This window comes from Gigantopelta aegis, chromosome 4, assembly GCF_016097555.1.
Source record: "Gigantopelta aegis isolate Gae_Host chromosome 4, Gae_host_genome, whole genome shotgun sequence".
In the NCBI taxonomy this organism is placed as follows: Eukaryota; Metazoa; Mollusca; class Gastropoda; order Neomphalida; family Peltospiridae; genus Gigantopelta; species Gigantopelta aegis.
Genome location: NC_054702.1, coordinates 88,386,643 through 88,399,257, shown reverse-complemented (window position 1 = coordinate 88,399,257; position 12,615 = coordinate 88,386,643). Strand labels below are relative to the sequence as shown.

Here is a 12,615-nt window from a genome sequence, read left to right as displayed (position 1 = left end):
AGCTCTAAAGTCAATTGTACTTAATGTATATTTTCATATTGGGTCACGACGAGAAGGCTACCTGGATTCGTCGTGAGTAATCCTTGAAAAACTAAGTTTATTTACTTCTGTAGACTCTTTTCATGAAAAACTAGTATTTTTGTTCATTATAATACAACAAATTCGCGATTTTTTAAAAAGTAAATGTTACAACAGTGCTGTTAAAAATGTAATGAGTATAGGCTACGCCATATGTACCTATTATCGTTATCGCCATTAACGCAACCAGTCGTCAGTCCAAAGTTAAGTTACGTTTTGTTTTGGGCACAAAGTTTAATTATTCTCATTTGTGTCATAACTTTCCTCTAAATATAGTAGTCAATAACATTATCAGTGATATTTCCTCGTGACCTTTCGACGAGACATTTATAATGTTTTGACGCGAGGATATATTTTAGCAGACAACATCGTAGTAACTTCAGTTATTAGTAAAATCAAATGAATTGTCAAAATATGCTAATATTTTACTCAGTAATCAAATACTAGAATAGCAAATTCAGGTAGGCGGTGGAAAACCATTTTAGTTTTGTAACATGTTGCTTGTAGATTTTTTCTGTTATTGATACTGTACTGCACGACACGACGAACTACACTCACTTTTATACCTAAGTATAGCATCTTTAGGGACGGTTCCAACAAAGGGGAGGGACGTAGCCTAGTGGTAAAAGCACTCGCCTGATGCGTGGTCGGTGTGGGATCGAACCCCGTAGGTGAACCCATTGGGCTATTTCTCGTTCCAGCCAGTGCACTTGACTAATTTATCAAAAGCCGTGGTATGTGCTATCCTGTCTTTGGGATGTAGGGGGTTATCTCTCTAAGACTATATGTCAAAAATTGCCATATGTGTGACAGCCCAGATAGCTGAGGTGTTCCCAGGACAGCGTGCTTGAACCTTAACTGGATATAAGCACGAAAATAAGTTAACATGAATGAATGAATTAACAATTTAGATACTATCTCGTCAAATAGGTTTCGAATTAAAATTCTGTTTTAAATAATATATAAAAATGGACCCTAGAAGAGTTTGTAATATCAGAAAAACTACTATTTTATGAATTGACCGCAGAGTTTTTGTTTTAAATTTTTGTTTATAGTATTTGAAATCGAAATATTAATTAGTGTAGCTGTACCCCATTCCCGTGATTATCGTAAATACTTTTTTCTAAGGATTTTTTTTAATGAATTTCAGCCACCCGCTTGACGTCACTACTAATACTCCATTATGACACTTAAAACATGCGTTTTATTCCTCCTAGATTTGAACCTAAAATTTGTTTGACGTATATTCGTCAGTCAACATATATGTTAGCTTTACGTATTTACAATATTTTGCATTTACTAATAATTACCATGATGAATTTTATTTTTAGAATGCAAGAAAATGCTTTTTAAAACTTAAAACATCAAGTTTTCTAAATTTCCGCAAGACGATTTTTTGAAGCCCTCTAGAATCGATGTAAACACGCTACCAAGGAAGTCAAACTAGTCCATTTTAACGTTACCGATGTAAACACGCTACCAAAGAAGTCAAACTAGTCCACTTAAACGTAATCGATGTAAACACGCTACCAAGAAAGTCAAACTAGTCCACTTAAACGTTACCGATGTAAACACGCTACCAAGGAAGTCAAACTAGTCCACTTAAACGTTACCGATGTAAACACGCTACCAAGGAAGTCAAACTAGTCCACTTAAACGTTACCGATGTAAACACGCTACCAAGGAAGTCAAACTAGTCCACTTAAACGTAATCGATGTAAACACGCTACCAAGGAAGTCAAACTAGTCCACGTAAACGTTACCGATGTAAACACGCTATCAAGGAAGTCAAACTAGTCCACTTAAACGTTACCGATGTAAACACGCTACCAAGGAAGTCAAACTAGTCCACGTAAACGTTACCGATGTAAACACGCTACCAAGGAAGTCAAACTAGTCCACGTAAACGTTACCGATGTAAACACGCTACCAAGGAAGTCAAACTAGTCCACTTAAACGTTACCGATGTAAACACGCTACCAAGGAAGTCAAACTAGTCCACTTAAACGTTTTAAAATTCCTGCACAGTACCTTGAAAATACATTGTAAAATGATCGATTGTTTCTTATTAATATTCATGACATCTGTGAGTAATTGTAAAGAATTATTTGATTGGATCATACAGTTGTTCATTATAAGTACTTATATTTCATTTGGTACAACAATTTGAAAAATGACTATGGTATTTATATATTGATCGTATATGCCTACACATATTATGTAAATGTTTTACATCGTTAAAAATGCACTTTGAAAATGTTGCGCTCGTGGAAAGATCGGTTCGTGGAAAGAGGCTCAGAACATCTAGTTGTCAACATTTTCCGGTGGAGCATGTCCCCGATTCGACCTCCCCCCCCCCCCCCAAAAAAAAAGAAGAGATATATATACATGTACACACACACACACGCGCGCGCGCGCACACACACATATATGCGACTCCGATCCTAACCACCCTAAAACAATTTGATTTGTTTTGCCGTTACTGCATATGCCTGACCAAGCCTACCGCGAAAAAATATTATGGATGACCACATCGAACGGACGCCCCCCGGTAACGAGACTCCTGTAAACCCTCTTGAGTCGTCAGTGCAAACGCTCCATGCACAGTTAAAAAGTTAGTTTGTTTTGTTTAACAAAACCAGTCAGAGCATATTAATAATGATTAATGATCGACTGTTGGATATCAGACATGCGATAATTCTTACAGATGGCCTCAGACCACAATTAATTTCGCTATATGTTTCTATATAGCCTTAGTGGCTATAACATTTTTATTAATATCAGCAGGCCCGTGAAGTTTTGTATGTACCTTTGCCTGCATGGGGGACACATACCCTGAAAAGGACAACCCCTGTTGTCCAGCTCTTTCTCCCAGCATATTGGTTTAAACAGACACACCCTCTAAACCAGGCCGGAGTACACCCATTTTACACAAAAAGCACTACTTTTGCATGGGCCGGAATTACCACAAACAAGTCTTCAATGTCAACAAGTTACACATGTTTACAAACTACATGCTATCCCCTGTCACTTCAGTCAAACAGTTGCCACTTCATAGCTGTCTGCCATGAAATAATCACAGTCAAACAGCAGACTACTTGCGCGGTGAAACTTCCGGATTTTGGACAACCAAATGGGAAAATAACTGTAATCTGAGGCCAGATAACAAACTATTTTTTTCATTAGTAACAATGGATCTTTTATTTGCATTTTCCAACCAGTCGTGGGACACAGATGCAAGTAAACGAAAGTAACAGATGTTCGTGAATTATTATTATTATTGTAATTAATTATACATGTATTGCTTTATAATGAGCACTATGATGAAATTCCTAGCAGGCGCGTGCGCAGGGGGGGGGGGGGGGGGGGGGGGGGGAGTCGAACACCACCCAACCCCACCCCCACCACCCCACCCCCCGCTCAAGGCGAAACAAAAAATCATATCCCGATTTTTAATGTAATTTCTTTCCAACAAAATGTGGTGAGAAAGCAGCTCGGCTAGCCAGCAGAAAATACCTCAGAATAGCCCTAGAAGGGGTTAATTTTTCAAAATATTCGGGGGGAGGGCCCCCAAACCACCCGCCACGGGCTTCGCGCCTGCGGCGGTCGCGGTGTCGGGCTTCGCCAGACACCTCGACCCCCCCCCCCCCTGCAAAATTTCCTGCACACGCCACTGCCTAGATAAGTTACATCTTATTAGCGATATTTAAAAAATAGATGAATAACCTTATTTTGTTGTATTGTAATGAAACAATTGGTAAGTATTCATTACACAAAATGTACTGAATTGTTATAAACTTTGTCTGTTTTCTCAAAATATTGCTTCCTCTAACCAGTCGTTCATGTTCGTGCTACCGGCCTCGGTGGCGTCGTGGCAGGCCACCGGTCTACAGGCTGGTAGGTACTGGGTTCGGATCCCAGTCGAGGCATGGGATTTTTAATCGAGATACCGACTCCAAACCCTGAGTGATTGCTCCGCAAGGCTCAATGGGTAGGTGTAAACCACTTGCACCGACCAGTGATCCATAACTGGTTCAACAAAGGCCATGGTTTGTGCTATCCTCCCTGTGGGAAGCGCAAATAAAAGATCCCTTGCTGCCTGTCGTAAAAAGAGTAGCCTATGTGGCGACAGCGGGTTTCCTCTAAAAACAGTGTCAGAATGACCATATGTTTGACGTCCAATAGCCGATGATAAGATAAAAAATCAATGTGCTCTAGCGGCGTCGTTAAATAAAACAAACTTTACTTTTTCATGTTCGTGCTCGTCCGAATAAAAATAGATTGAAGGCGCTGACGTAAGGCAACATATTATGAGTAGTGGCTTTCCTAATTTCAAGTCGAGGCTGAGTAATTCATGCTGGAGTTGTTGCCCTTTAAGCTTTCACAAATAGGTATGCCTTGCATTGCGAAAGCGCCTCCAGTCGGATTATACCGGGTTTTTTCTCGTAGTATAATAACGATATATTACGAGGCATTACTCGTGATAAAAATGGATACATCGTGTTCACCGATTTGTGAAGATATTTTAAATTCTAATTTACCACCAACTTTGACAACTACTACAACTGTTAACATCCATGACATAGACGACGAACTACTATTTGCGCACGAGGAATCTCAGAGAAGTGGATCTATCATTCCATTACTAAAACAAGAATTAAAATGTAAAATTCAGTCTCGGCGTTTGACAGAAGGCAAAGAAGAACTTTCGTTGACAGAAAGTACATCTTCCATCCAGTCAACAAAGGTAAAAACAAAGTCAACAACAGAAAATCCCCAGAAAATAGTGTACATTAAAAAGATATATATTTGCATGTGGTACTACGACATGAAGAAAGGCGGTGGAATAATTGTTTCCCAGTTGCGTTTTGATGTAGACATTTAATCAATGATTTTGATAAAGAAAACGAAAGAAAGAAGGAAAAATATTTTTTTTTTAAATTAACATTAACAAAAAATCATTAATAGTTTTATCTATATATTGGCATGTCATACTGTGTCGCAATTAAAACATTTTCGAAACATACTTCAAACAATCGGTTAAATATTAAAAGTACGAAGCTATGTTTTGTATTTGATAATTTACATTCCTAGGTCTGTTACCTATATATAAAGACTACAAATTGTGTGCGGGATCGTGCCGAAAAAAATAAATAGAGAAGGTCGGCTTTTCCCTCTTTTTAATTATTAAAAAACATATTTAAAAAAACGAAAAAAAACACACACCTATATTCACCCTTGCGGGACCAAATAAAATGTTAGGTATATACTCTTTTCACCTATATTTTAATAAAATAGAAAAGTTTGAAAAACAATATTATAATATTTCTAGGTAGGATCGTGTTCCCAGAAACACAATGTTTTAGGCCCAAGTAGTATTTATATTTACAGTTGAAAATGAGCACAGTATACAGTTAATAACAAACTAACATAAAATACTAATATGAATAACGTAAGATATGAAATTTTACGGGTAAATAAAAATAAATATTATTCATAATACAAATAAATAGGTTTGCTGTTTTAAAACAGGAATTTATTGAATTAAATTTATACATTATAAAACATAAAAATGAAAACGCAGTTGAGATTCTGGAGGCAATTTCAGAAAACATCGTACGTTTACGTCTGCAACTAGCAGTTATATCAGGCATACATTTAAATGTGTTTGGCATCTATTTCACGAAGAAAATTACATCATTAAAGACAATGGAGCATTTTAAGGACAAAAGAAAATGAAATATGTGTATATCTAACTATATTTGTTGTACTATAATAGTAATAAGAATTATGATTTAGTCGTCGATTTACGTTTACGTGCAAAACTAAAGCTAACAATGTTTTGTGAAATAGGGCCCTGTATTCTAACATTTGTTTTATCAGTATCAATGGACATTTATTTCGTTTAAAAGCACAATGCGACATATTATTTAAATAATATAATGCAGTATATTGTATCTTGAAAGCAAAAATTAAAATCTATTAAGAAACCTTAGAATATGTATTGGTTACTGCAACCATCAGGATTAGTTTCTTTATGTCAGCTTCTTCTTTTTTAAAGAAATAATATTTTAAAAACTTTATGCGAAATGAACGAAAATGCGGCTGGAATATGTTATGTATGTACTCCTTTGTCTGTCTGTCTGTCAGTCTCTCTCTCTCTCTCTCTCTCTCTCTCTCTCTCTCTCTCTCTCTCTCTCTCTCTCTCTCTCTCTCTCTCTCTCTCTCTCTCTCTGTGTCTCTGTGTGTGTATGTGTGTGTGTGTCTCTCTCTCTCTCTCTCTCTCTCTCTCTCTCTCTCTCTCTCTCTCTCTCCCCTCTCCTCTCTCTCTCTCTCTCTGTGTGTGTGTGTGTGTGTGTGTGTGTGTGTGTGTGATGATGATGATAAATAAATAAATAAATAAATAAATAAACAAACAAATAAAAAACACAGAAGTATGGATGACTTTTTTTTTTTTTTTGCTTTTTGTTTTCGTGTTTGTTTTTATTCTGTATTTATTTTAATTTCATTAATTAAAAATTATAACCAGTACCTGTACACAATAGCTCACAAGTTATTAATATGTAATTTCAGTTAAGTGCTGAAGAAATGGAGAGGAAGCGGCGTCGTAGGGATCAGAACCGAAGAGCTGCTAAGACATTCCGCCAGAAAGAAAAAGAGCGAATTGATCATATTCAGCAGGTAATTATATTTACTGTTAAACGGGTTCAGGCTCGTCAACGAACATTTTTAACTAGGTGATTGTTTATCAAAGTGCCGAATTGCAATACTCATACAATCGTACAGTTAAGAAATGAAATATATCACCGCCTAGTCTAAATAGACTCATGTGATATATAAAATATTATATTACATGAATCTAAAAATTAAAGAAACATAATACCACAAAATTATACGGAAATGCAAAGTAAGTTAAATGTCCGTGTCTGTGGAACATGCTTCCCTGGACGTTTGTTCTGGGTTTTTTTTTAATATGGAAAGTCATTCCTCAACCACCACCACCACCACCACCACCACCACCACCACCCATCTAAATAATGATAGAAAACTTATTTAAACTGGACACAACTATGAATATCTATGATTTTAAAATGAACAAGAATAACTCCCAGACAACTTTACCTAGTCCCCCCCCCCCCCTCTATTCTTGAATACTCGTTTATGTCAGTATATTAAAATATAGACATTTAAAAATAGGTCTACTGTTGAACCTAAAACTAGTGTTGGGAATCGGTTGGAATTACACGATCCATCATCGGTTATAATCGGTTTGCACCAACCAACCAACTTTCGATTACGCAATCGGTTAACATATAAACCACATAAGGAGGATTTGATTTATAAGGACCGTACACCTATTGCCGTGTTCTTCGGGATATATGCTACATATGGCTAATTTTACCTTTAATATACTTTTTCTTTATGTACACATAAAAACAAATACCAACCCCAAATGCATCATCTAAACTGGAGGCACAATTACATTTAACATGTTCTAACACAATGGATTATGGATTTGTAGAATTATGGATTTTTATAATCGATCATTATATGAGTAGAGCGAACCCGTTCAATTTTTGATTATAATCGATCCTTGGAACATCAGTACCTAGAACTGTGTTCGTGCGTGGTGTACGGACGGGGAGGGATGCAATAAGATACAAGCATTATATGAGTAGAGCGAACCCGTTCAATTTTTGATTATAATCGATCCTTGGAACATCAGTACCTAGAACTGTGTTCGTGCGTGGTGTACGGACGGGGAGGGATGCAATAAGATACAAGCATTATATGAGTAGAGCCAAACCGTTCAATTTTTTATTATAATCGATCCTTGGAACATCAGTACCTAGAACTGTGTTCGTGCGTGGTGTACGGACGGGGAGGGATGCAATAAGATACAAGCATTATATGAGTAGAGCCAAACCGTTCAATTTTTGATTATAATCGATCCTTGGAACATCAGTACCTAGACCTGTGTTCGTGCGTGGTGTACGGACGGGGAGGGATGCAATAAGATACAAGCATTATATGAGTAGAGCCAAACCGTTCAATTTTTTATTATAATCGATCCTTGGAACATCAGTACCTAGAACTGTGTTCGTGCGTGGTGTACGGACGGGGAGGGATGCAATAAGATACAAGCATTATATGAGTAGAGCCAAACCGTTCAATTTTTGATTATAATCGATCCTTGGAACATCAGTACCTAGAACTGTGTTCGTGCGTGGTGTACGGACGGGGAGGGATGCAATAAGATACAAGCATTATATGAGTAGAGCCAAACCGTTCAATTTTTGATTATAATCGATCCTTGGAACATCAGTACCTAGACCTGTGTTCGTGCGTGGTGTACGGACGGGGAGGGATGCAATAAGATACAAGCATTATATGAGTAGAGCCAAACCGTTCAATTTTTGATTATAATCGATCCTTGGAACATCAGTACCTAGAACTGTGTTCGTGCGTGGTGTACGGACGGGGAGGGATGCAATAAGATACAAGCATTATATGAGTAGAGCCAAACCGTTCAATTTTTGATTATAATCGATCCTTGGAACATCAGTACCTAGAACTGTGTTCGTGCGTGGTGTACGGACCGGGAGGGATGCAATAAGATACAAGCATTATATGAGTAGAGCCAACCCGTTCAATTTTTGATTATAATCGATCCTTGGAACACCAGTACCTAGAACTGTGTTCGTGCGTGGTGTACGGACGGGGAGGGATGCAATAAGATAGAAGCATTATATGAGTAGAGCCAACCCGTTCAATTTTTGATTATAATCGATCCTTGGAACATCAGTACCTAGAACTGTGTTCGTGCGTGGTGTACGGACGGGGAGGGATGCAATAAGATAGAAGCATTATTTAGTTCATTACTATATTGTAATACCGTAAGCTTTTATGTCTCAACAAAATAACTACATGTATATGAATGGTTGTCAATCCTGGTATGGCAAGCTTTTGAAGCCATAAAAACCATCAACGTTAATCTTAATTGTAACAAAAATGTATTTGATGACAAAATTAATCAACACTGTAAAAAAATAATTAGATTAAAAAAAATATACTGTATTACATAAAACTAGCACCAAATACAAAGTTGACAATATGTAGCAACCTAAATAATTAGATTACAAAACATATACTGTATTACATAAAACTAGCACCAAATACAAAGTTGACAATATGTAGCAACCTAAATAATTATACCTTTATTTACTTTTGCTTCCCACAAAAACTAAATATTCTAAAATTACAAAACTAAGAACAAGCTCACATAATTTAAATATCCCAAAATTCAAAGAGAAGAAAGATATTGCCGCTTTTATCCTAACATGATTCAGACAGAAATGCTCTCTTTACTAAATTTCATGAATTTAGAAACACATATTTAAAGTAAGATTGCCATCCAAGTTGAACTTAAATTATGTTTATTAATGCTAATCCTTTTAAAGTACGTTTGTAACCAAGGCTCAAATAGTGTGACAAAATAGTGTACAACACGATATTTATTTTGTACAAATTAATTTTATATTCACTTTTGGCATTATACTTAGATGTATGCGTATGCATATGTGTGTGTGTGTGTGTGTGTGTGTGTGTGTGTGTGTGTGTGTGTGTGTGTAATATAATGTAATCTAATGTATTTATGTGTTGAATACACTGTGAAATGATCTGTAATCCAAATAAACATGTTCGTATTCGTAATGTCTTCGTGTAATACGTCATAATATTATAATTATTTTGTTAATTTCAGGAAATAGAGGTCCTCGAACAGAAAAATGGACTTTTAAGACGAAAACTCTCTGATCTTGGCAATGAGCGCAATGATCTCGTCCTCGCTTTGCGAACACACATGTGCTGTTTCCACGTCAGCGATTTCTACACGAATATCCCTGTACCATGACATCATGACAGTGAGAAGACGACACAAATGGCAAGCGTTAGAATTCTTCTGTTTCCACGTCAGCGATTTCTACACGAATATCCCTGACGTCATGACAGTGAGACGAAGACACGAATGGCAAGCCTTACAGATCTTCTATTTTCACGTTAATGATTTGTACTGAAATAGTCCAGTACCATGACGTCATAACAATTAGAAGAGGACACCAATTGCAAACCGTATTACCGAACTTTGAAAACCAGATGACATAGTATAATTCACAATCTTTGAAAAGATTGCAGCTATGTTGCAGAGATGGTTTTGGAGTATTGAGAAAGAATAATGTGCCACACGTGCAGGCTGCATTTGTGACAAAATGGAATGCAGCCCCAATGATGACAAATAGGTCTACATTTACATGTCGCCATGTCGTCAGTTTACACTATAATGAATATGGTGAAACCTAATTAATGCATGAATAGACAACCAATTTTTTGTTGTTGTTGTTTGTTTGTTTTTTGTTCATGAAGCAAAATGCTACATTTTTGCATATTATTTTAAATAAATACTTTTGATAAAGAATGTTTTGTGTGATTTTGACATCGAAAGCTGTCTTTATGTATTATTGCATGAGCGGGAGTGCCATACGAAATTTATGGAACGAGTTTGAATATAATTTTATTCCCCGAGCGAAAGCGAAAGTATAAAACCCAAACGAATTCCATAAATTTCGTGTGTCACTTGCGCAAATACAATAATTTATTTATTATCCGCATGCTGTGATTTATAACAGACGTTATGTTAAAGGGACTATCCTGAGTTGTCTTCCATTGTCAGATGTTTCCCATTAACGGCCGTTTTGATGACTAAAATTGTATAATAAATAGAATGTCAGTGTCTGTATAAACAAGGTGATCAAACCGGATTATATATATAAATATATATATATATATATATATATATATATACGAAGTAATATGAACTTTGACTGCTGCCAAAAAAGCGATATGTCATGTGTATTAGGCACGAACGTTCAGGTCATTAATATAGGAGTTATTTAATACAATACAATTCAATTAATTTTAATTCAATTCAATTCAGTTCAGTTCAATTTAATTCAATTCAGTTTGATTTAATTCATTTCAGTTTGATTTAATTCTGTTCAGTCTAATTTAATTCAGATTCAATTCAGTTCAATTAATTTCCAATTCAGTTCCATACTTTTCATGTTTTTCTATTTATTCTTTAATTAATTCATTTCCGTTTTCAGTAGATGTCATCAGAAATTTTTGTTTAATAATTAGTTTTTCAAGTTAAAATAACGTACAAAATATTAAAATCGATGTCAGAAATTTTTAGTTAATAAAACCTAAAAATATTATATACAAAGTCTTTTGGTGTCTTTTAGAACAAATAACTTAATTTTAGACAATAAATATTAAACACAGCTAAAATATTTTATACATCAATCTAATTTAACAATGATACTAAATATATATAGATATTTTAATAATAATTTGTAAATGTTATTAATTGTTAATATACACCCAAAGAAAAGAATCTAGATCAAATAATTGTTTGTTTATAGTTAATGTAGAAAATGTAGAAAGGTTTAACTTACAGCGGAAAATGATATAAAGGCTGCACTAAATAAGTAAGATAAATATCTATTTGTATTTGTTTTGACAACAGTAAGTGAATACAACAGGGTTTAGACCTACAAAATACAACGACGAAAGAAAAAAATCCTTTAATATTTGGTTTTATTGGTTGTCTTTAATTTCGCAGCTATTTCATGAAATGACTTTTTCTCTCTTCATTATAATATTATAATTTACTTGTGGTTAATTTCCACAAGGAGATGAATACATTACGGTAACCAGCATATTACGATTGGCCTCGACCTAATGGCAGATAACCAATAACGTACGCACATAAGTAATACCACGGCGAGTTACTGTCCGTCGACAGTACAAAATAGAGCTGATTATGGAATAAGAAATCGACCTGATTTCAACAAGTTTGACGTGTCCCAGCACGAATGACGTCTACGACAACATCCACGCTGTAAGACAACGTGGTTGATATTTAAAAGCCACATGCACCACGGAGTACATTAAAAGTGTCAACATTTTTTATTAAAAGGTTTCCATTTGTACCTACCGCTCTCGTGCAGGGAGACGAAGAACTGTTTACTGTTGTTTGGTCGCAGCATAGGGATAGAGACCTGACACAGTTTATAGTAGTCAATCAATAGAACAGCACCGGGCCACTGGTACTGTACAAGCAGCAGCTGGTACGAATCTTTAAATACTTGTTAATTGTCTTCTTGGAAACGACATTTGGTGCTCTTTCTAAAGCAAAAAAACCCCAAACAACATTGAATAATCGTATGAATTGTTTTTTGTTTTTTTATCTATGAACTATATATGACAGGAAAAGTAAATAAAGGTTATAATTGATTATAAAAAGCTTTTCAGTAGAATCGGTTTCTGTAAACTCTTTACGCCAAAACCTCTGAGTCACAATGGCGGTTGTTGGGTCCGGCGGCGCGAATGACCAATCCCAGAACATTCGTAGGCCCATCCTGTTTTCTCCCTCTCTCTCATTCTTTGTCTCCATATCTCTCTTCTCTCTTCATTAGA

The 12,615-nt window shown here is 35.8% G+C and overlaps 1 protein-coding gene across 1 annotated transcript; it reads left to right on the top strand.

Annotated features, from left to right (window-relative positions):
* The first annotated feature begins 4,400 nt into the window (after positions 1 to 4,400).
* LOC121372761 lies at positions 4,401 to 10,546 on the top strand. Its single transcript, XM_041499280.1, has 3 exons — positions 4,401 to 4,825; positions 6,652 to 6,759; positions 9,842 to 10,546. Exons 1-3 carry the CDS (start codon positions 4,433 to 4,435, stop codon positions 9,989 to 9,991), a joined length of 651 nt encoding a protein of 216 aa, XP_041355214.1. The 5' UTR covers positions 4,401 to 4,432; the 3' UTR covers positions 9,992 to 10,546.
* Positions 10,547 to 12,615: the final 2,069 nt, after the last annotated feature.